Source organism: Branchiostoma belcheri, unplaced genomic scaffold (assembly GCF_001625305.1).
Source record: "Branchiostoma belcheri isolate BF01 breed outbred unplaced genomic scaffold, Haploidv18h27 scaffold34, whole genome shotgun sequence".
Lineage (NCBI taxonomy): Eukaryota > Metazoa > Chordata > Leptocardii > Amphioxiformes > Branchiostomatidae > Branchiostoma > Branchiostoma belcheri.
The window spans coordinates 1,793,756-1,816,940 of record NW_017803954.1 but is presented as its reverse complement, the minus strand read 5'-3'; the positions used below and the strand labels follow the sequence as shown (position 1 = coordinate 1,816,940).

The 23,185-nt window shown below is 45.5% G+C and overlaps 3 protein-coding genes across 3 annotated transcripts; all 3 read left to right on the top strand.

The window, feature by feature from the left end:
• The first annotated feature begins 3,342 nt into the window (after positions 1-3,342).
• On the top strand, positions 3,343-8,221 carry LOC109475491. The gene is made up of 4 exons (XM_019776121.1): positions 3,343-3,720; positions 4,791-4,958; positions 6,497-6,689; positions 7,209-8,221. Exons 1-4 carry the CDS (start codon positions 3,519-3,521, stop codon positions 7,234-7,236), a joined length of 591 nt encoding a protein of 196 aa, XP_019631680.1. The 5' UTR covers positions 3,343-3,518; the 3' UTR covers positions 7,237-8,221.
• Positions 8,222-8,777: 556 nt separating this feature from the next.
• Positions 8,778-17,090, top strand: LOC109475479. The gene is given in 13 exon segments (XM_019776102.1): positions 8,778-8,904; positions 9,912-10,069; positions 10,402-10,529; positions 10,927-11,093; positions 11,397-12,778; positions 12,781-12,998; positions 13,368-13,517; positions 13,785-13,962; positions 14,304-15,273; positions 15,601-15,721; positions 15,971-16,103; positions 16,267-16,351; positions 16,675-17,090. Coding segments are annotated over 12 exon segments (3,753 nt in total). The 5' UTR covers positions 8,778-8,904; positions 9,912-9,918; the 3' UTR covers positions 16,745-17,090.
• A 2,906-nt stretch (positions 17,091-19,996) lies between these two features.
• On the top strand, positions 19,997-22,400 carry LOC109475489. Its single transcript, XM_019776119.1, has 3 exons — positions 19,997-20,049; positions 20,552-20,676; positions 21,801-22,400. The coding sequence occupies exons 2-3, from the start codon at positions 20,556-20,558 to the stop codon at positions 22,025-22,027; spliced, it is 348 nt and encodes a 115-aa protein (XP_019631678.1). The 5' UTR covers positions 19,997-20,049; positions 20,552-20,555; the 3' UTR covers positions 22,028-22,400.
• The last annotated feature ends 785 nt before the right edge of the window (positions 22,401-23,185 follow it).

Sequence of the window (23,185 nt, the reverse complement as noted above, 5' to 3'; positions counted from 1 at the left end):
CCTCTTTGCATACATGGCGTTCTCGAAGATAAGATTTGCACTTGGCACTACACCAAAGAAACGCACCGACGACCGGTTATTGAACTGTACTCTTTAGGGCCAGGTCACAGACGTCGTACGAATTGTGCGATCACAAACTGACAGCATGAAAGTCATATTCCGGACAGAACTGTCGCTGGTCATTTCTGTGACAGCCTGTGACTGCTTGACATCAAATCGTACGACGTCCTAGCTAGCCTATGACGATTATGTGTGGCAGCACCGTGGACAACAACGAAGGTTGTAGGTGCGCGTGTGAGAGCTATGATTGAACTCACAACAGACACCTGAAAGGTCACATGTTGAAGTTGTGCATGCTGGTACACAGTAAAACACAAAGACAAACATTGATGCCAAACGTCCTCACAATTGTCTGATGAAGTTGCCCTGTACTTTCAATTTCTCCTTCTTGAAGTCAAGAGTATTTAGTTCGAAGGTGTGTACTGCCTAGCACTTCGCACATCCAGTATATCCAGTACATTCACCGGTAGTTGAAAATCCAGAAGTTATTCCTTGAAACTTTGTCCGACAAGTTTCATTGGCTCAACGTTTCCGACTTCCATTTTAACGTCCTGGCGTTCGAAAACCTGCGACGGAAGCCGAGGGCAACGTACGCTCCGAGCTGAATACTCTTGACTTCATTCAGGAGAGCAGCAGTGGCGGAATCTGCGTGGGAGTGAATTGGCTCTGATGTAAAGCATAGACGCATAAATAATCGGAGATATTAAAGATGACTTGGTTATCGGGACGAATTGCACCCTATTGTATCCGGAACCCAGCATATCTATTCCTGAATGTGTTAGGGTTAGGATTAGGCACGTTTTAGATACGGTTTGCGCGCATCCAGGAACATATATTTGCCCCAGCCAGGCAGGGTTCAGGACACGTGTGGATTCTAACGCGTTCCTGTGCATGGTTTGGATAAAACACGGTTCTGGATACAACATGTCCCATTTTCCCCCGACAGAACCTTGACTGTTGACCGCAGCTGTGTGATGCGGAAGGCCGGACAACAATACCATTTCATCAGCAGCTCAACTTGTGGGCGGAGAGTCAGTACTAAGTGGCCACCTGCAGTTCCAGGCAGTACAAATTCTAACGAGCCGTTAAGCGTACGACCCCAGTTGAACGTTAGTTAATTTCCGGGACATGGGACTAGTTTGCAATCTTTCAGAAAGCCGTTAAAATGTTTTTAATGTCCGTGAGCAGTTGTGGGAGGTATGAGTTGTGCCAATCAGTCTCTGCTTCCTACAGGAAGTACTTTGTTGATGAGATAAGGTATAATGCATCGGTCAAATCGTAAACGAAACGATGGTGAGTCAACCTTTACACATCAGTTGAATTAAGTAAAGTAAAGTAAAGTAAAGTAAAGTAAAGTAAAGTAAAGTAAAGTAAAGTAAAGTAAAGTAAAGTAAAGTAAAGTAAAGTAAAGTAAAGTAAAGTAAAGTAAAGTTAAGTAAAGTAAAGCAGAGCAAAGCAAAGTAAAGCAAAGCAAAGCAAAGTAAAGCAAAGTAAAGATTCTTCGATCTCCTGTCATTCTGCCTGTCAATCTCCCCAATCCACGTGCTGTCAACCTACTCTGTAAAAAAAACATACACACAAACCCACAGACAAACCCACCCAAAACAATACTTCCGTACTCATAAGTAAAAGTAAGTTCACCGTTTCGTCATATAACTCGTGTTACCAGCACTGTGCCCAGGTAAGTGTACAGGATTCAGCCTGTCTGGAGCAGAATAACTTTTACATGTTCTGTTAGCCCTATCCATCAATCATGCAGACATCGCCAACTCCAGGCTTAAGGCCGTAATCTTAACTACCTTTCAAAATAAAATGCTGAGTACGCTGGGAGATTATTGATCCTGGCACAGACAGGCGGGGACTTTCCAAGAATCCACAGCACGTAACTAGCGCTGCGTAGGTGAAGGTTATCAGAGTTTGGCATGTATTAAGAGAAATTACTGTAAAACGATTGACTTGAACGCGAAAACAGAGCCTCGTGTTCTGTACTGAAACACAATACGTAGCTGTCAGCTTCTACAAATTGCAATAGGCATTGACAAAATAATGCAAACAAAACATTCAAACTCGTCAGAAACCATGACCAAGTTAGGTACCTACTTGCCAAATAGGACAAGTCCTACTTCTCTAGTAGTGGTCGTCTACTACGAGTACACAGCTTGTACTTACTGTATAGATCTGGCATGTACGTCTTCAAGGTTAAATAAAGGTTGAAAAAAATAAATCACGTACACAGGCGGTTTACAGGTAAAACAGACGAAGCAAATAAACTCTTGGCCAAGACCTTGAACTAGTTGTAGCAGAGTGCAACCTGTTGCCTACAGCCGGAACAGGTAGAAAGTCTCAGGGATGTGGGTCTATAGAAATTTCGTCAATGAGACTGACCAAATCATGCAATGGGTCGTGCAAAAGCGTCTTCTGCACGTTGTTACCGCATCCCTGCAGTGAACTACGTCAATGGACTCTCTGCTTGAGGTTATTGGAGTTACATATCATGCGTCTCGGGAAGGCAGTAGAGCCCTTAAACACTTCTAGAAGCACCGCTGATTTTCGCCTCAAGTTGGAGCGAAACTTTGGGGATCAATGTGAGGTAGACTGCACTATCGTGGCATTTTCGGCTAAAGTCTGAGTGATATGAATGTTTTCAATATTTAATGGCGTGATACCAGTAACGAGTCTGATACAGACTTCTCCTGGCCTCCCCTCCCATCGTTTTATCACATACTAGCACATTGTTATAGGCGCCTAGGGTGATGTTATCCATAGCGATATCGCCAAAGGTTGTAGTTTTGAGAAGAAACTGGTGAAATTTGTTCGCCACATCCTAGCGTCTGGTCAATGCAGTGAATTCTTGCTGACTTTTTGCCAAACGGCGTCCAAGCAGATGAAAATGTGAGACCATTATTCCCAAATAACAAAAAATCAACAACTTTGAATTCGTTCCAGATAACATGGAAGCTTCGTGAATGTTAGACTGTGTTAGCTACGGCAGACGTGTGTCAGACAGCGTACAGCGCTGTTGCTCTGAATATCAAACTCCAGACGAGGTGACGTCTAACGTTTTAGCTTTTTGGTAGCCGAATGACATAATAGTTACCTCCCCACGTGTAGGTTCACCCAGCTGTGCGTCAGAATAACATAATGGTTAAGTCTGACAATTCCATAAAAGCAAAGTTTCAACTTTGTGGCAAATTATTTTTTAAAACGTGCTCGGATCCGACTGCCCCTTACCCTAGTTCACCATGGGGTCAAACATAAGCAAAAGCCGTGCGTCATGAAAAATACAATGCAATACTGGCTCGGCCGCGGTCGAACGAGTCAACAACTTGGCAGGAAAAATGCCTTTCTCAAAACCACAGTACATCGGTCCACGTACCATGTAAACATCAAACACGACTCCGTGCGTCATTATGATAATTATTCCAGACGAACGATGATTGGTTGCGAGTTGCCGTAGGATGTCCCTCGGGACCTGTGCGCCTACGTCAGCTCCGGCTATGAAACCCGCTGCTTCTGTCCCGTCGCCCTCACTTCTCCCGCAGACTCCCCATCTCTGGCTCGAACGTCTCCTCCCGCTCCAGGACCTGAGGATGCAGAGCGTTGTTCAGATGTTGGTGCTGACCACCGCCGCTGGTTGTGCGATGTTTGCCGTTGTGGCAGGTAACGTCTTTCTTTCAGTCTACTATTCCTAGCATTCTGCTTCTTCTACTCAAGCGCTTTTCTTCTGCCATTTTGACCACTTTCCTTCTACTATTCGGAGCGCTCTCTGTCTAGTATTCTGCAAATGCTCAGTGATTTAAGCACGCAGTTTTCAAAGAAACGTTTTTTTAACAAAGTGGTCGCTTCATCTGTCATTGTCAAGGTTTTTTTTCGCTCTTTCAAAAAACCCTTTTTTTTTACTAATTCACCAATGGCATGAACCCTTGGGCTTGGTACAAAATCCAGTTAAGTAGCTCCTGGCGTTTGTGTAAAGCTAGAAACTTTGGCGTCTGGTTTGAAAATTTTGGACATTTTAAGTCCAACAACTGTATGCTATTTGATTGCTGGATAATTGCTTCGTAACGCTTTTGAGCCCGATTCAGCACAATACCAAAACGAGACATCGAAGATTTCAATCCTCCGAGAAATATTTAGACTTTGTTTGTTTTATGACTTCATTACACAACGAAAGAGATTGTGGGCATAGAACAGAACCCTTGCAACTGAGAGCTTGTTGGGAGAGCCCTGCCTGGGTATACCATCAGTAACTGTGTGGACATGGCCACTTCCTCCCATCCTTCGGCCACAGGGAGACCAACTTGACTTTATAAGGACAACCCAGGGTTACATTCAACTCCTACGAACATTTTTTTATTCCAACATGTAATCACCAGACGTGGTGACGACACACTCAAGTTTTTTCAACCTATATTAATGCCGCCACCAACACTGGGGACAAATACATGACAGGACAATACTCATTTACACCTGAGCTGAGTGAGGAAAGTCGTGTAAAGTGCCTTTCCCAAGGGCACAAGATCGGTGGCATGTCAGGACTCGAACCCGGAACTCTAAGTTCCGAGTCGCGCACTCTGCCACTACGCCACACGACCCCACAACTCCTACGAACATTCAAGCAAACATACTTACAGATCTAGATAACAATAACCCACCTACCTAACCACTACAGGTGGTTAAAAGGCGCTCGGCCATACTGTCTGTGACATGTCCTGACTATATGTTCCGCCCAGGCCACGCAGGGCCGTGTACGGGCCTGTCTCCGGGGCGCACACCTCCCGTCCTGTGTCTGAAGAAGTTCCTGCCGTGCTCCACGTCTGTAGACTGCCCGGAGGGACTTACCTGTGGCTGCTCCTCAGTGTGCGGACCAGTCTGCCGGGAGACAGGAGCGTCCTTCCACGGTGAGTTCTAAACAGAATTAGAAAACAATGACGCAAAATGGTACGATTCACCATCATTGACGGTACAATTCAGTAGTTTTCAATTCTGCTCCAGACGTTGCTTGCTGAAACAGGGCATGTGCTGTACGCAATCCCTCTTCCCCCGTAGATTTACATGAAAAATGATGTAAAGTCATGCGTGGGAGGATTTGAGAAACAGACGCAGCTATGCCAAAGTCAAGTTATCGTTCCTGTAGATGAGGGTCTGCATTTTTTTTACAAGTCCAGAGGGTGACGTACGTGTTCCAGCTTTGAGACTTTTGAATTGCGATTCAGGAAAAGCCATTGAATCCTCTCAGGTGCACTTTTCCTTCCTAGGCCTAGGCCTTGTCACAAATCCTCATCAGGCGGATTCACTGTGGTTTATTTTATGTTCTCACTGTGTATTCTCAGAAGTCACCCAGTCAGCTACCACGCCCGAGCGATGGCGTCTTAGATTATAATTCACATCACCACCAGGTACTGAGAATTGGTTCTAGTGACGCTCTCTTATTGAGACTTGTTGGCTGATGAAACACCCCATTAAGAGTAAGATCTGGACCACAATTACTCCCTTTTACCACTGACCAGAGCTCGCGCCGCCAGTATTCGGCGTGATGTAAGATTTTCTTTCACAATCACGTCATTAGAGTGACAATCGTTTCTGCAATGGCTTACATGTATTTTACAAAGGAATTCTTGGACGGCTACAAACCGTTTGTGGGATGAAGTAGGAGAGAATATTCAGCAGTATTTAGTCTATAGAAAAATAGGCATAGAATTCAGTAGAATGGCAGAACGACTAATGGTCTTGCTGATTGGGCCTTTTGACGTCACGAACACATTTCAAAAGCTGTAGCGTGGATATAGATTGATTCACATTACCCACGATCCGTTAGCTTTCTTATTGACTACGCTACAATCCCCACGGCTCTGCGGCAGCCGGACTCCCACCAGCCGGACTAGGAGTAATGATGTCTCTGAGGAACGCCTGGATACACGTGCTTAGTGGGGAGTCTGGTGTGATGCGTTGAATTGACAACAGGAGTAGACCGTGCAGGAAGGCTCAAGCTGAGCATGGGCTTATTACATCTTCATAATTTTTCAAATTCAATCCATTGTTTCATATCCTACTCTTTTAATGATAAAAAAATGTATAGCCCTTACGTTGATTGATGGAAATTACTTAAGCTTACATCTCAAGATTGATTGCCGGTCAAGTTCTTGGGCAAGTACTGCGATCATTCACGTTTGACGATTGTGCATAGACGGTGATCGTCGAACGGCCCTTGAGCGACAAAAATTAGATTTGACAATGTTTGAATAATCTCAAGTACACCAAGACATACAAAACGTAAAAAGATGTCTTTTTCTATGAAACTCACCGAGCGACCTGTAAAATGTTTGCATCGTGGAGTACGTGGAGTGTTAGTGATGTGCCTGCCATGGCCATGGCGGTAGTTCAATTTCCCACACCAGACGAGGGGTGGTTAATGTAATGACCTGCCGTCTGTCCGCAGTGCTGAAGCGTGATGATGAGGATGAAGGCTCGGAGAATGACGGGTCGTGCCCCGCCCTGCCCGCCCTGTCCTCCTGGCACGTCTGGTCGCCCTTCGGCTGCGTCAACAGCTGCAACAGCGACTCCGACTGCGACGAGCAGCACCCTGACGACGCAGGGAGATACAAGTGCTGCGAACGCGTCTGTGGGAAAAGGTAAGTTATGTGTTCAGGGATGGGTTATGTGCATGGTTGTTTACTAGTGCCAGTGACTTGGACAGATTATTTTAAAAAGGGACTAAGAATATGTATCTACCATAGCGGGATGGCTGAAAGAATTTGGACGTACGAGAAAGTTGGCGGGACGAATAGACCGATCCTGTAGACGGACTTGTTATCACTCCCTTATTGGTCGGATCGCTAATTGCCATGCTATCATTGGTCGAATCGCTAATTGCCATGTTATCATTGGTTGAATCGATAATTGTGATGGACAGTCGGGATCGGTCTAACAGCGACAGGAAAAGAAAACAGCATCACCGAGCTCAATATTTGCTGCTCCATAGTCTTTCCCATCATTATCATCTTATCATGAGTCGCCAATAGGACATGGATGAACTAGAATATGCCAATAAGCAATACTAGTAACTGTATGTGGGCGGAAGGAATGTCTTTGGACGTCAGTCTTCCACGGCGAAACATAATAACGTTGCGTCATGCTTTCCCTCTGCCCAGGTGTGTTCTAGCAGTTCGCAGCAGCTAAAGCGCCACCTGGCGATGCACCAGCTGATCCCACCTGTTTCTCCCTGCTGCTGAGGCCAACTTCCTTGTCATCGTGGGACGCACCGTGGCTTCAATTTTGTATCTTCTTATTTCACTCAAGTACCAATCCGCCACTCTGCCGGAATGCTTCTAAGCTCCCTTCTGTCATTTTGTGGGTAATGAAAAAAAGGGAATGAAAAAAAGGAATGTTTTTTTTTGCTAATTAGCGAAAATCGTTTCATGTGTGGCCACAAATTTTCCTCAATTTGTTGATTCGGCCACATAGTCTTCAATTGGCGGATGGCATCCGAATGGGTATTGATTCTTGTCTGTTCCCCTTAATGAAAAGAAAAACACACACATACTTCAAACGATAGAATAGAGAGATGCCCATGGAGTTTCAAGTTGACAACGTGATGGAAATATCACAATGTGATCCGATGTTACGTGTTTGATTGTACAACGTACGTTTGAAAATCTGACGGACACTTTGAAGGGGACGATATGGAGAAGGTGGCCGTTATCACTGTTTGGTAGAAAATATCTTTAGTTATATATTCTTCTTTACTACTTGACTACAATAAAGTAATGGTACAGGCTATTCCATTTCAAGAAGTCAGGTATGGTGGGCTACCATTTCTCTTGCCTCCTTCATTCCCCGCACCATTTCACTACTCACTTCACGTTTCAAAAACGAAGTTCTTTCCCTAGAATTCATTCCTCCCCAAATTTGAAATGGACTAGCCCATCGCCGGACATGAACATGTATAATGTGGCTTGGCTACGTAGAATGTTTAAGAGAGCTTTATCTATTGTACGAACAACTGTTCACCATGGCTGTATGTTGTATTGTAATGTCACCCAGAGTAAAAGATTGCCAGTATCCAGTTCAGCCGGACTGACATGATGTATCGCTGTCCATGCACACGTTACCAGTTTCCCGGATAACAACCTGACCGAACCTCAGCTGGACTGAATAATAAAGAGCGGCTTTATTCATCTACATCGCGAGTCCTGGTCCTTATTTTCTCTTCTATCTTTACGTTTGACGGTAGAAAACTATCAACCATAACACTGTAAATACCCCTTCTGAAAAACGTCCCTCCCCCGAGCAAAGTTTTCTTTATATTCGGATGAAAGACATATACAGACATAGTTGTGGAGCAACCTCAAATTAAAATATTATATTAGCGCCACCACTAAACAATTAAATGCAAGACATAAGAATTAGATAAAATTAATGGTACAAACTTAAAATAAAATATGATAGACGTACATGTGATGATGGTGAACTTAATAAATATTAGTTTTCGTACATGGTCTAAGACAAGCCATGCCAGTACACCCAGCACCATTCTCCTTCATACGTTCTTTCTACATTCATGACTCCTATCCACCGATGCTGATCGTGACCGACGTGACGTCTTCTCTCTCACCATGTTGCTCAGACAGAAAAAAGCAATTTTTTGCTACATGTTGTAAAAGAGACATTACATCATCGCCCGTCACCAGCCCGTAATCGTAAACACACGTGACGTCACGGGACTTCCCCTTTCACCTGGCCGCCCTGTTGGGTCGCCTTACTTCCGGGTTCACTCGGCAAGCCCTTCGGTGTGCTTCTTGTGGTGATCTTCAGAGGACAGTGGGAGGGTGTCAACCTTACTTACAGGTACTTCAGACAGACAATCTTAATGACTATTTATCGTATCTTAAACTCGTCGTATAATGTTACTGAAAGCAAAGTATATTATGTCCGAAACCGCGTTAACGTTGGCATTATGTTACACCCGACTGTTTTCGAAACCAGCTTCGTAGAATAGACAGTTTCACGTCAAGTTTCACTTTGGGTAAACGTTTCTCTTAATCACTGATACAGCCGGATTGACAGGGTCACACAGAAACCGCCGTGACCACGTTACGAGCCTCAGAATAACGACTCTTAACCGTTAAACTGATATAATTCGCCAGGTGAAAGGTCAGGTACCACCGCGTCGGTGAGTTGTTGTGTTTCAGAGTCAAATGTAGTCACGGTGTAACGTTAACTAGTATCAACATGATTTCGCCAGGTCCACCCTGAATAATGCGTCTAAAGATCTATCAGTTTAATGAACGCACTCCTGTATATCTAAACAGTGCATACATGTACGTACCCTTGGATGCTGGATTCGATCTAGAGATCTCTCATATAGACTGGACAGTTAATATGAAGGAAGTGTTCTCACCATATATTTTACTTAAAGAAAGAACTTGGTAACATGGGGTGCCATATGATGTAGTAAGCATCATATTGAATTGATTGTATACGAAACTACGTCACGTCGCACCTTCGCTGAAAAGGTTATCATTTCGGTGTCGTTTGTTGGTGGGTAGCGGAGTGCATTTGTTTGTTTGTTTGTTTTAACATAAACAAGCTTATAGCTGTGGATAGATCTTTATGACATTTGGTATGTGGGTACATGTTGGCAAAACGAACGACAAATTGGGATCGATGTGGGCCTCCTAGCGGTTTTCTTTGAAACTGCAATAGAACGTCCGGTCTTCATGTCTCATGTTCTGGAAATCCTATCGGCATTATATTTCGGTGGTAGATAGCTCTTCTAATTGTAAAGAAGTCACCGCGTTCCATGATATGACTTTCAAATATGTTGCATTTTGGGGTATATGTGTTACATCTAGAACCAAGATGGCGGCCGAGCGGACGGTGTTGGTGTCATCCATCCCTGCGGACCTGACAGGAGACAAGATAGAGATCCACTTCGGTAAGAAGAGTACCGGCGGAGGGGACATCGAGAAGGTCGACTTCCAGGCCAAGGTCACGTTCTATTCTGCTGAGGGTACGTCATCACACGTCATTTGACAAAGGTTATGACTAGCTTTGCGAAGAAGGTCAAGGTAATTTATGGGCGTCCCTAGTAGCTGTTCTTGGTACTGCAGCAGAACATCCGGTATTTTGTATTTGTGCTGGACATAAGCTGGACATATTCTACCGTGATCTGCCTCTCGTTCATCAAACCGTGGGATTGTAGCCCAAATTGCATAGGAAGCCAACAGAAACATTTGCAGTTGGAGACAATAAGTTACTTCCTTTTGTGTCCTAGCTGTTTCTCCTAGACATAGACCAGCAAAAATGCCATATGCATCTGATGATGACGTCTCATTTTTCCAGTTGCTACACGTGTGGTGAATCGCTCGCACCGGCTGGGGAAACAGTCTGCCACGGTGAAGGTGGAACCGCTGGCGGGAGCAGAGGGTGGCAGTCAGGAGAGACGGAAAGGCGGTAGAATCGCAAAACAGGTGCAGTGTTATCACAGAAATGTAACGTTACCTTTCGCGACAAGCCTGTATCTTTACATTGCCGGTCGTGTCTAAATTTTTTTCTAACGAACATGTATTTGCTATGTTCTGGGTTTGACGATTTCGACTTCGAGGGTTCAACAGAAACCAATGAAACAAATCAAAACAGGTTGGGTAAACTAAGGCACTGAAAACAAATAGTAACATCTGTCTTAACAAGTCAGTATATTGCAACGGGGCAAGGTGCTGTATCAAACAGATATACATGTATATCCGTGCGTTTGTGTGACCTCTTTCATTAGTCTTTCATTACCAAAGTAACATAACATGACAAAGTTTTCTAGTGGAAAAGCGCCCCCTTCCAACCCTCGCGTGATATGACTGAATCTCTCCGCAGGTGTTTGCCTCAGTAGCCGCCGTGGTGACCCCTGCAGAGGTCCCTGACCTGGCCGAGTGTCCGGAGGAGATCATGGCCGCCCTGTCCGCACAGACAGGCGTCACGTGGGTCCCCGAGCCGGGCGGGTACAGGCTACAGGGCACCTGGGGACAGGTGGAGAACGCGAGGTGAGTACAGGCTGCAGGGTGGCCTATCGGCCGCTAGGAGCGCGATTTAGTCAGGCCAGCTACAGGGTAGCCTGGGACAAGTTGTGAACACGCGGTAGTCTGGCTACAGGGCTTCTGGGTATGTAATATATTTAGCGAAGAATGAGGACATGACTTTCAGACTGAATAGAGATGTATAAGAATTACAGAAAATACTTTTTTTCAGCCAAACCACCCAGCACAAGACACATCACAGCTGCTAAATGTCCACACACATCAATGGTAAACCTTCAAGTTTAATTATTTTCCCTTAACCCACATCAGATGCCTTCTTCAACGAAGGTATTGCAGAGACGACGAAACCAACGAGACAGTGGAGAGCGGGCAGCAGAGGGACAGAAATGATGTCGAAGAGCCGGACAACAAGACTGACCCAGCCCGCGCCAGCCCTGGAGATGCGGCGCTGACTGCAGTAAAGATGGCCTGGGGATCGGGACGGCAAAACTTCACCACATCCTCTGACACAACGCGAAACGTAACGCCACACGTCGCACGTCAGACGCGACCTTTAGCTGACCGTGACCATGCAGCTGGGATACGCTCGGCGGATCCGAACAGCACAACCAGAAAACAAAACGTGTTGCCTGTAGACGCCGCCGAGCCGGAGGCTGACTTGGAAGCATCAACGAAAGTGGCGACAGCGGGAACACAGCAGTCTACCAGATCTGACGTAGTCCTGGAAGTTCCACTGACATCTGATGAGTCGTCAGACAGTGACCTGAGCGATGAATGGGAAACAAGAGGATCGCCTTCTCACCTTACGACAGCAAGAAGGGGATCCTTGCCAGACACAAGTGCTGAAGCTTCCGCGGTCAAAGAGAATGAAGCACCACCAAGCGGGCTAATCAAAACTACACCACATGCCGGTATGCCTAAAGCGAAAGCGCGTCCAATGACACCGGGTGAATCGGCTGAAGAGTCCGATGATGTGAGGCGGCATGTCACAACATCGGCAGCAAAACACGTCACCGTGGACCCTGACATCATGGCATACATTGTCCACAAGCACAAGGACAAATTGACCGCTATTGAAGATAAGTTCAAAGTCATGATTAAGATGGAGAACAGTACAGATTGTATTGATATCCAGCCTAAGGAACAGTGCTCCCGCCATGACCTGGAAGAAGCTTATGAAACTTTCGTATCGTTGTATCAAGAGATGTTTAAGGACGTCCGTCCCCATCGGGCGAATCTCGCAGAGGTTCACATCCCCATAGAGAGCATTCGATTTGTTCTGGATATGATAACGCGAGAACATGACAAAGTTTTCATCAAACTGAACGACGGAGAGAAAACGGTCTTATTCTGTGGCGAAGAAGACATGGTGAGGAAGGCGAGGGCTAAGTTGTATGAAGTACTCAGCATACCTGATCCAGATATCGCACACAGACGGAACAGACGGCGGGCAACGACTACGAATGCCTCTACACCAGCTGCTAACAATGCTACCACAAACAAGGATGCAAACAGAGGACCACAGGCGCAGCTGGTACCAGTGGCAGGTAGTAAGGCTCCTAGTGTTGATAACAACAACAGCGCTTCCTTCGAAAGCCACACAGGCGTTGAATCCGACTCCACCGGGAGCGTGCCAGAGAAGATGGGCACCAGGAATAGAGATGTTCGTCCAAAGTCCGTGCGGTCGAAACTACCACACAAGGAAGCAACCCTGTTGATAGCGGACAACCCTTCCAAGAAGAAGCATATCGTGGGGACCTGAGCACAGACTCTGGGCCGCCAGGAGGCGCTAATGGTGACAGGGAAGGTCCGCCCGCAGGTGTGAAGACATGTCACGTGTCACGGGATAGACTGGACTTCGTGACGAGAACAGGAGTCAAAGTGCTCATATACCAGGGGGACGTCACACAGGTACTTTTTACTTTATCAACGTGATGATAGAAGAAGTCAGGGAAAGAATAGAAAATGCCTCTAAAAAGTATGTGCGATTATTACTTCCGGATATGGAAGTATTGTTTTGGATCTTATACTGGTGAGTTTGTATGTTTCCTGTCCGAGTGGTGACGGTTGCATGGAGAGTACGAGGTTTTTTTGACACTTGGTTGATAGATATGGTGCACTGTGAAAGGATATCAGTGGCCTGTGCAAGAATTAAGGAATTGCTGTAATACCTGATTAGATGACATCATACAATCCTCTCCACAATTCCATACCAAAGCCCCCAAATTCCCAGAATTCGTCTGAATTTTCCAATTTCTTGTTATTATTGACTTTTGACAGGAAGTGGCAGATGTGATCGTGTCCTGTAATACCGAGAGTCTGGACAGTGGGAGCGGCATCGCCAGGGCTATCAGTGAGGCCGGCGGACCGGAGATCAGACGTGCCTGTACGGACTACATCAGGAGGCACGGCCGTCTGTCGGCAGGACAGGTCAGTACCGGCACTACACGCATGGTGTCGCTATTCATCCCTCAACCCACCAGGACAAGGCCAAAGGGAAAATACTGAAGGCTGTCAATTGTATTTGGGGAAAATGCATATGCCAAAGTAATTATAAGTTCCTCTTAGCGCATGTTGTTGTAGAGAAAACCAAATTGTACGGCGTTGGTGACAAATTTCGACCTTGTAGAATAGTGAAGTCTTCTACACACAGTCCATATTGTCAAGCGTTGTGATGATGACCCTGAACTATTCCAGTCTATCTGGACTCCCGGAGGGCGCATGCGCTGTCAGTACGTGGTGCACACCGTGAGTCCGCAGCCGTCACGTGACCAGACCGACCATCATCAGCTGTTCTCCGCCTTTCTCGATCTCCTCAATATCGCCGAATTCGACCTGAAGGTCAACTCCATCGCCATACCTGCAATAGGTTCAGGTGAGCGACACCATCCGACTTCCGTTAGTACTGCACAGATGGTGGGGTTGTTCACCGTTTGGCGAATGCGGTTTGTTCAATCGTCCAAGCACGGTGTTGTAGGAATTATTTACCTAAAACATCAGTTCCTCTTGTGCCTCTTGCATGTCGGGAAGATCTTCTAGGAATGTCCTGCACCAGGTGTTCTTTGACCTGCCTCTCTTCCTTTTACCATCTAGAGGTACCCAGGCCATGGAGTGTTGATTTCTGGGTTAGCGTAAGATGTGCCCTGCCAATTGCATTCTTTTCTCTGTGATGATGTCAGGTTACAACATGTCCTTTCCCTCCATCCGGTATTGCAGGCTTTCCCACAGCGGTCTGTGCCGACGTCATGTGTCGCGTCATTTCTGCGTTCGAAGATTATCAGACGCCCGACAGTCTCCTGAAGGAAATCCGTCTGGTCAACATTAACGCCAAGACGACGGCTACGTTTGTGGAGGTGTTCTCTCAACACTTCACCGACATTGGCGTTTCGACAGCTTCGGTGGGTCAAGGACCTGGCTCTGGAGGTGTGCCAGGTGCAAGACCAGGCTCTGCAGGTGTGTCAGGTGCGGGATCTGGCTCTGCAGGTGTACCAGGTGCAAGACCAAGCTCTGCAGGTGTGCCAGGTGCAAGACCAAGCTCTGTAGGTGTGCCAGGTGCAAGACCAAGCTCTGCAGGTGTGCCAGATGCAAGACCAAGCTCTGCAGGTGTTCCAGGTGCAAGACCAGGCTCTGCAGGTGTACCAGGTGCAAGACCAAGCTCTGCAGGTGTTCCAGGTGCAAGACCAAGCTTTGTAGGTGTGCCAGGTGCAAGACCAAGCTTTGCAGGTGTGCCAGGTGCAAGACCAGGCTCTGCAGGTGTGTCAGGTGCGGGACCTGGCTCTCCAAGTGTGTCAGGTGCAGGAAACAAAGACGCTCGTTTGTACGTCTTCACTGGAGGAAAGGGGAAAGGAGAGCGTGGCGGGAAAATGAGGCCTGCGGCTCAGCCAGGAACACACGCGCGTGGTCTTGGCTATGGCAAGAGCAAACCCAGTTACTCCAGAGTGGGAAACGTGGCATGTAACTTCAACACTAGGACTGGTGGTGGTTATGCGCAGAAATTGGGTGCCAGTCTCGCCGAAGACGATGATTCAGATGAAGTCGATGAGGACGACAAGTGCCCAATCTGCCTGGGGAGAGTCAGCGATCCGCGCACGCTGGACTGTCGGCACACGTTCTGCAATCCCTGCATAGACATGTCCCTCAAGTCCAAACCGGAGTGCCCTGTCTGCAAAATGCCTACCGATAACAGGTAAGGTTCTCGCTGTATCGTTTTGTGTAGATCCCCTCTTAGACTGACGGAAGGCTAGGTATGTGAAATTTCTCCAACTAAAAAAAACTTAAATCGCCGGAATTTTCGACTGACCCCCTCAGTCTCCTTCAGCTATCGGACCAAATCGCTATCTGCAAGAAAAGGGTCAAAGTTTATGGAAGTCTATAACACCCGGGCCTTCCCCCCATCCTGGTTGGACTCAGACGTGCTGTAAGTTTCATGCTGGTAGGTTGTGACATGCTTAAGACCTGACTGTTTCTTTAATGATCTGGCGTGTTTTGAAAGAGGTTATTTCCGTTTTCCCAGGAGAGGTAACCAGCCTGACGGCACCATGACCCACAGAGTGGACCAGGGCGTCAGGTTACCTGGGTACGAGAGGTACGGGACCATCGTCATAGACTACCACATCCCCGGCGGCATACAGGGGGTACGTCACCTCTACAACATACACTATAGTATATGTGCTCGTCTGTAGAAAAGGCATTCATGACATCGTGCACTTTATATACAGTTCACTCGATAACTTAGAACTTCGGTCCTGGTCGCAAAGAGCTGCTTGTTGTGTAGGCGTGTCGGTTGACATTTGTAAAAATTGTGCAAACATGTACCACCTGGCATGTGTTATTTATATCATAACAAAGCGAAACAACGTTAACAATGTCCGTTCCACATGTAGAAAGACCATCCCAACCCGGGACAACGCTTCAGCGGGGACATGCGCACTGCCTACCTACCGGACAGTCCTGAGGGAAGGGAGGTGCTCCGGCTGCTCAGGAGGGCGTTCGACTGTCGGCTCGTCTTTACCGTCGGTCAGTTGGTCTCCCCAACATTCTTCATATATCTTAACATGATATAGTAGCATCATGTTAAACTAATAAATGCCTAAAATGACGTACACGAGTTGTGATCGTGATAAGTAACCAAGCCGGTTACTCTTACCAATCTGCATCTTTAATTTTGATGACTTTGTAGGGACATCTGTGACGACAGGACAGCCCAACACGCTCGTGTGGAACGACATTCAGCACAAGACTAACACACACGGAGGACCCATCAAGTACGCCTGCACCCGTTCTATCTGTCATTCCTTTCGCCCCTTTTGTATACACTAGTGCTGCTAGCTAGAAATACGTTTCAACAGTAGACACAGTGGCAAAACGTTTTAGGCTGAAAAAGACATTCTTGGGAAAATTAGTCTAAGCTCAAAGGTAGGTCATAAGCGAAACAAAATCAGTTGTCCTGTTTGATTTCCAACCCATTGGCTCAGCTACATGTACATATGTAATACACAAGGAACGTGCATCAATACATTTGTATTGTGTTACTATGTGGCCTTGTATATATTGTGATTCACCAAGATGTACCTCTTTTGCCTTCCAGCTATGGGTATCCTGATCCTACATACCTGCAGCGTGTCAGAGTCGACCTGGCATCAAAGGGCATCAAGTAGAAATAAGGAACATATTGTATATTTCCAGACAGTACGACAATGGTTTTGTCATATGTTTTGTCATATATAACTAGGAACTACCTACAATATGGTTGACTGGGATGTTTGGTTTTCGTTCAATAAGCTCTAGTGACACTGAGTGATAACGGTCATAAATCAGTCACGTATAAAACTGTGGTTTAATGTAGGTGTTGCTCAAAGCAGATGTTCAGACGATCAAGTAATGAAAACGATTTTTTGACATACCCTTTGCTTTTGCGACCAGTGCAAGATGTGGAAGGCAGGAAAATAAAGGTGCACGGAGAACTGCCTCAACTCTCCTATGGTCTAATAAAAGGCTCAAGAAACAGGGAATGGTTTGTCCTTTCTGTTTAGGTACGCTATCGTGCGACAGGGACACGAACAGCAGATTGTTGTGCCCTGTCACCCGCTCACAGGCAGAATTGTAGCAAGTGGTACATTGTGGGTAATTCCAACGACGGTAGTGAGTATAGCTATAGGTGTCAGTCATGATAACACTTCACGTCGTTATCCACATTAAGTAGGAATGATGCATGGTGTCGATCTTCAACAACGCAGGTTGAGTGTGTTAGAGAAAACTGTATTGTCAAAATTCCATCCTTTGTGGCGTAAATGGAACGAACATCACTGTTGAATATCTGCACCACTTTTCCTTCAGTCCTGACTTGGTACGGTAATTCAGGGACCCACTTGCAGAAGCTAGTAACGAGCACACGCAGGGATACAGTCTGGTCACACTTAACTAGTACAAACAGTGTGTACGCTGGCCGGGTCCAATCAAGAAGCTGTATCTGTCATTTTCGTTTATATCAGCGTTTCCGTTCAGCAAATTAGTCTGTTAAGGCCTTGACTTGAGCATATAGTGAGCACGTAGCATACGTATTTTAAATCAGTATTCGTCAGAATCAAATATCGAGCACTTCAGAATGGTTTAAACTCCAGATCCTGCGTCATCTGAACTCCTGATCTGTCCTACGAGTAAAATCAAACTAAACCATCTTCGAGCTAACGTCAATGGGGGCAAATGACTGAAGACGACACAAGGAAATTGTCACTCAAGCAACCGAATAGATTTCAAAATCTATCCAGTTGCTTGAGTAACAATTTCCTTGCGTATCTCATTACCGGGGTGTCTAACCTTCATTGACGACTGAAGATGACGTCCGTAACAATGGTCTGTCGTAGGAAATTATCTGGGTCTCAAAGTTTTACGTCCTGGGGGTACCGTCTGTAAACCGTTAAGTCTGCACTGATGGCGATTTTTTTGGACGCTGGACTAACGCCAACGTCATCAGTCTCATGTGTCATCTTCAAAATGTACTTAGAAGGATTCATAGCAGAAGAGGAGGAAAAGATTGTCTCTTCTGTCCAATCTGTTACAGTCCGAACGACTCCAACGGTACCCATAGCCTGTAAAACTAGCAAGCGGTAAGCGAAAAAGGAGAACCAGTGGTAACTACGGAGGATCCTAGGATGGCACCCGGGCTAACCCGTCTCACAACTGTTGAGATGATAGAGACACACCGGAGATTTTAATTGGATTTAAGTTGACGTAGGGTCAGAAAGTAGGTCTAAAGCAAGATACTGATTCTCCGTGGGAGATCTTGGAAAATACAAGGGGATAAGAAACAAATCCCATAAACGCATTGAAGGGGATTTAATAACCACGTGCCCTTTCGGACAATGCGGGTCGGAGCCTTGGCATTTGGCTAATGGATGATGAGTAACAGAACAGTCTTTTGATCACATCTTATGTGGTATAAGTGCTAGGATTTCCAACCAGCTGTGTTTAAGACATCTAACTTATGGTAAACGATTTTGTTTTCAATCCATATGTAACTGGTTCATTATTGCGGTTCAAATGTCCATCTATAGAGGTTATAATTTATCTTACTAATGCATAGCGTGGAAAAATGTATTTCCATACAAATTGGCAGCGGACATTTGTAGGTTCAGGATGGTCATAAATCATCTTGTCAGTCTCCCGGGATTCTTGTATAACCGGCTACAACCGTCCGTGTGTCGCAGACGACGCGGGACGTCTGAGAAACCTAAAACTCTAAATATGAACATGAAAAAGCACTAACAATATCCAAACCACTCACCATCTAATGGTAGGTATTTAGAAGATTTTGGAGTGGATCAAAATTAACTTTGTAGGGAATCAATGTTGACTTGTACTCTTGATGGTGAAGGCAAGGTGGTCTTATGGTTAGGACCAGGGTTGCTGACTCAGAATCTGAAGGGTCTGAGTTCAAATCCCTGACAGGCTCCGGTGCTGTACCCTTGGGAAAGGAACTTAACGCCTATTCGATCACTGTACACCGCTAAAATCGAGCACATAACTGTGGTTGGGGACGTCCTCCCGAATGGCACATCGAGGTGGAGGACCTGTGTCTGAGGAGAGCCACATCTCACAAGCACGATGAAGAACCCACCACACTTATCGAAAAGAGTGGTTCTTCTTGGTGAGAGTTAAGACCTAACACCTAGTTTCTGGGTTGACATCTTGAAAACGTGATAGTCACATGTTATGTCAATCCTTCCACAAATATGGCAAATCTCACGAAATAAATAAGAAACATAGATGAAAGTTTTTGTGACAACATGTGGATCCATAGACGGGGTAGATACTTACTGCGCTGACAGAGTTTGAAAGGGACAAGTCCCCACTACTTAAGCAACATTGATTATACGACAAGAGATAACAGAGCTAACATTAAGTGATGATATGTTTCATGCTGGTTTAGTTGTGCAATTTCTCTCATTACCTCACCGCTCGTGAAAATCGCTAGTAACCCTTGGGCAGAAATTGCCTTACGTCAGCTTCAAAACTTTGCCGAACTCGTTAAAATGTTATCTGTGCCTGGTTATGAGCGAGTCTACAGGGGCCTAACTGCGCCACTGGAGGTCTGCGGCAGTCGTGATGTGTGAATAATGCTGATCAAAGTCCCTCAAACTCGTCAAAACGGAAAAGTTGAGAAATCGGAATCAGCGCAACATCACTAATCTCCGCGATTTGAAGGGGTGGAGGGTTCTGGTAGTTACGAGTGTCCCCGGATGGTGACTGATCTGGGGTTCTTAAGGAATGACGTAGTATCCCGGCGGGGAGCATTTAGTGAGCATTCGTTAAGACAGCCCCACATGGTATTAGGGGATATAGTAATCGGGACAGGTCCTATCCGCATCTATAAAAGCAGAGAGTCCGGCGGGCGCACTAATATTCCCAACTCTATCTTTTCGTCGGTGTCGTTTTGCCGTCCTGCCAGTCCAGAGGAACACAGGTGAGTAGGTCCGACAGTATTGCATCCTGACCTCTTTTTAACAAACGAAGTCCTGTTCGTCTGTTAATTTTCAGTGGATACGTACAATTTGTGCTAATATTTGAAATGGGTATGTACTTAGAATCCCTGGAAATATTTGAAATGGAGACGCAGAATTCCTGGTAATATTTGGTTTTTGTTTGACCTTGCCTGATGTGGTATGACGTACTCGTACACATGGCATCTGGGGACTTAAACTTGAGAACGAGCCCAAAACATTTCAAAATCTATCGCATTGACCTGCTGGCTTTCTTGCATCAACAGAAACAAAAAATGACTACCCACAGCTCGTTTTTCCGCGAAAACCGTTCTCGAAATTACAAGACGTAAATGACAAATTATGAAATTAAGATAAAAGGATGACAAGGAAATGACTTAACTGGACTCTACAGTTGTCTCCGTCTATTGCACATGTTTTTCTTATTTGTTTGAAACAAGAAGTATCATCATTTTTCACCGGCAGAACGATGAGGACCACTACTTTACTCCTGGCTTCGCTTCTGGTCTTGCTACACACCATCCTGCCCGGTACGGTAGACAGTTTGGCACTGGGAGGAGGACGAGAGGAGCACAGGCTAGGCTGTGGAGGTACGAGCCCCTTTTCTCAACTACAAAGTTACTTCTCATGAGAGCAGATACAAAATTGTTCTTGTTATAAAAAAAACCGTTGGTAAAACAAGGCGTATCATTTTACAGCTTCTAAAAACTGAGTTTATTGCGATATTAGGAGTAAAGATTCTTCCGGCCATCCGGCCCTGTCACATTTATCGTACGATCGTCGTAATACTAGTAAATACATTGACAAACTGAGGGCATTCGTAGAATAGTCGTGAATGTGTCGTAGACACAGGCTGTCTTAGGTCCTTGTCGGCGATTAGTTCTGTCACAGCCTAGCTTCTTTAAAAGTCTTTGACATCAAAATCGTGCGACGACGTAGCACGGATGTGACCGCGCCGTTACCTGCAGGGAGGTTTGGGACTGTTGGTAGGCGTGGGTTATAGTTTTGTAAAGTGGAGCGACCAAAGTCCAGGTGTGATATGTCAAAATGCCCCATGCAGCTAGTGTGTGCACCTATCTGTATATATTTGTTCTTTTGTACGTCTCTATATGAGTGCTTATTAGTAGTTTACATATTATAAGAACATTCTGATTGTTCTGACCATCGATTAGTTTGCAACATCAGAGTTAAATACAAACATTTGGAAACCCTACGATTTCCACTACGGTCCCAAACGATGGGACAGTAGTGGAAAATCCAGCTCGGATCAAAGTAAAGCTGATATAATCATGGGAATAATATTCTAAGTCTAGTGAGAAGTATATCTAATTGTCGGGATGATATTGTTGCCTCAAGCTAAACATGATTTCCGGAGCTTCTCTGCACGAAGACGTGATCTTATCAACATTATTACAGACAGAACTATCACGACTATTATAGCTAAGACTTGGTGAGAGATTGCATCGTTGTGTCGTGAGTATGGGATATGTGGCCCAGCCGTATTGCTAGCTTTGTAGCCAACTTATTGCTTCAGAATATTCATGTTTTTTTTAGAAAAAAAATAGTTGTTTTAAAAAGCTACAGTATACGGTAATGACTAATCATTGCGGTAACCGTGCTTTTTGTCATCAGTTGCTCTTGTGTTGTTTACTGCAGTTGTACAAATCTTTTGCCCCGTCAGTTTTAGACAGATCTTTTTTTTTTGTTTGTTCAGGTAGGAGAATACGAAACAGAGTGGACCTCAGAAGTGCCTGGCCGGTCCGGAGAGGTGGACTGAACCGTGACGGCTTTTTCTGGGAAGTGGCCGTACCGACCCACGGCGTGCAGCGGCGAGACCCGGCTACGGAGGAGGTGGAGGAGGTGGTGGAGGACGCTGGCGACGCCGAGCGGGTCCAGTACAACCCCAACGCCTGGTCACGCTTCGGCAGGTCCTGCCCGTAACACACAGACACCACGGACATCACAAGACCCAAGTCAACGATTTTCTGCGATTAAGTGGAGGAGTCGATTAAGTTGCAGAAATGATGATATGACTAATGCAAAACGGACAATGTTAAGTAGTGTGTTCGACTCAGCAGACGAAATCCGTTGTATTAGATCAATTTGGTCCGGAATCAACCCATGTATTTTTACAATATATGACACTGAGATTTGTACCACATCTGTACCATGTCGGCGGGGCTGGTACCCAAAACTGGTCACAAATAGCGATATCATATCTTTGTTACATGAGATCTAGTCTAAAGCTGTCTGGACACCAGTTTGTGAAAAGAGACCATGCCTTTAGTTTTGGAGATAAATAAATAGACTATAGAGAACGGCGTCCAGATTCTTTAGTGAAGTTCCAATATAAGATATTGCAGATACGTAACAACTAGTACTGGCAAACAATCAAGAACCCAGTACACTCATAGAGTGGAAATTGGAAAGGGTAGAAGAGACATAAATTTGCTGAAATCGCCAGCCGTATCGACGCAGCATTGCTGTGGCACGTAGCTACAAAAAAAGAATCATATGCATGTGTCGCCTCATTTGAGGATGGTTCAAACATTACTGTCTGGTCTCCGGGTTGACATCTTGAAAACGTGATAGTGACCAGTTGTCATGTCAATCCTTCCACAAATGTAGAAAAGGGAAACAGCCCGTGGTAAACCATATCCTTATTTGCGGGGCAGCTCACATTGTGTCATGCAGACACAATTAATTCAAATCAAGCACTTACAGCTGAAAAATAACCAACCAATGTGTCTTTAACTCATTTCCCTGCGGTCACGAAGGTCACCTAGTGTAGTTGATGTGTTGTTTCACCTTGTTCAAGTCAAATCAACCCAAACGTTCAATGTTGGGAGGTGGCAACGCGTTGATGTCACGATACAAATTGCTAAACAACCCTGCTCTTACTTTCTGCGAGATATCGCAAACCTAATCAGATGCAGACAGTCTCCTGATCGAGGACAATTTGTGCGTCATGGTATCACGGATTCTGTGTCATGATTAAAAACATTTAGTGGATCTTGCAAAACTAACGACATTGAGTGCTTAAAAAAAGTCGCACAATCAAAAGCATTGGTTCTATTGTGTCGGTTTGAATGTCTAAAG

Excerpts from the sequence above, each read along its gene's own strand:
- LOC109475491 (XM_019776121.1), top strand. The coding sequence starts at position 3,519 with ATGTCCCTCGGGACCTGTGCGCCTACGTCAGCTCCGGCTATGAAACCC. Across the intron at positions 3,721-4,790 it reads GATGTTTGCCGTTGTGGCAG|GCCACGCAGGGCCGTGTACG; the intron begins GTAACGTCTTTC and ends TGTTCCGCCCAG. Across the intron at positions 6,690-7,208 it reads GAACGCGTCTGTGGGAAAAG|GTGTGTTCTAGCAGTTCGCA; the intron begins GTAAGTTATGTG and ends CCCTCTGCCCAG.
- LOC109475489 (XM_019776119.1), top strand. The coding sequence starts at position 20,556 with ATGAGGACCACTACTTTACTCCTGGCTTCGCTTCTGGTCTTGCTACAC. Across the intron at positions 20,677-21,800 it reads GCACAGGCTAGGCTGTGGAG|GTAGGAGAATACGAAACAGA; the intron begins GTACGAGCCCCT and ends TTGTTTGTTCAG.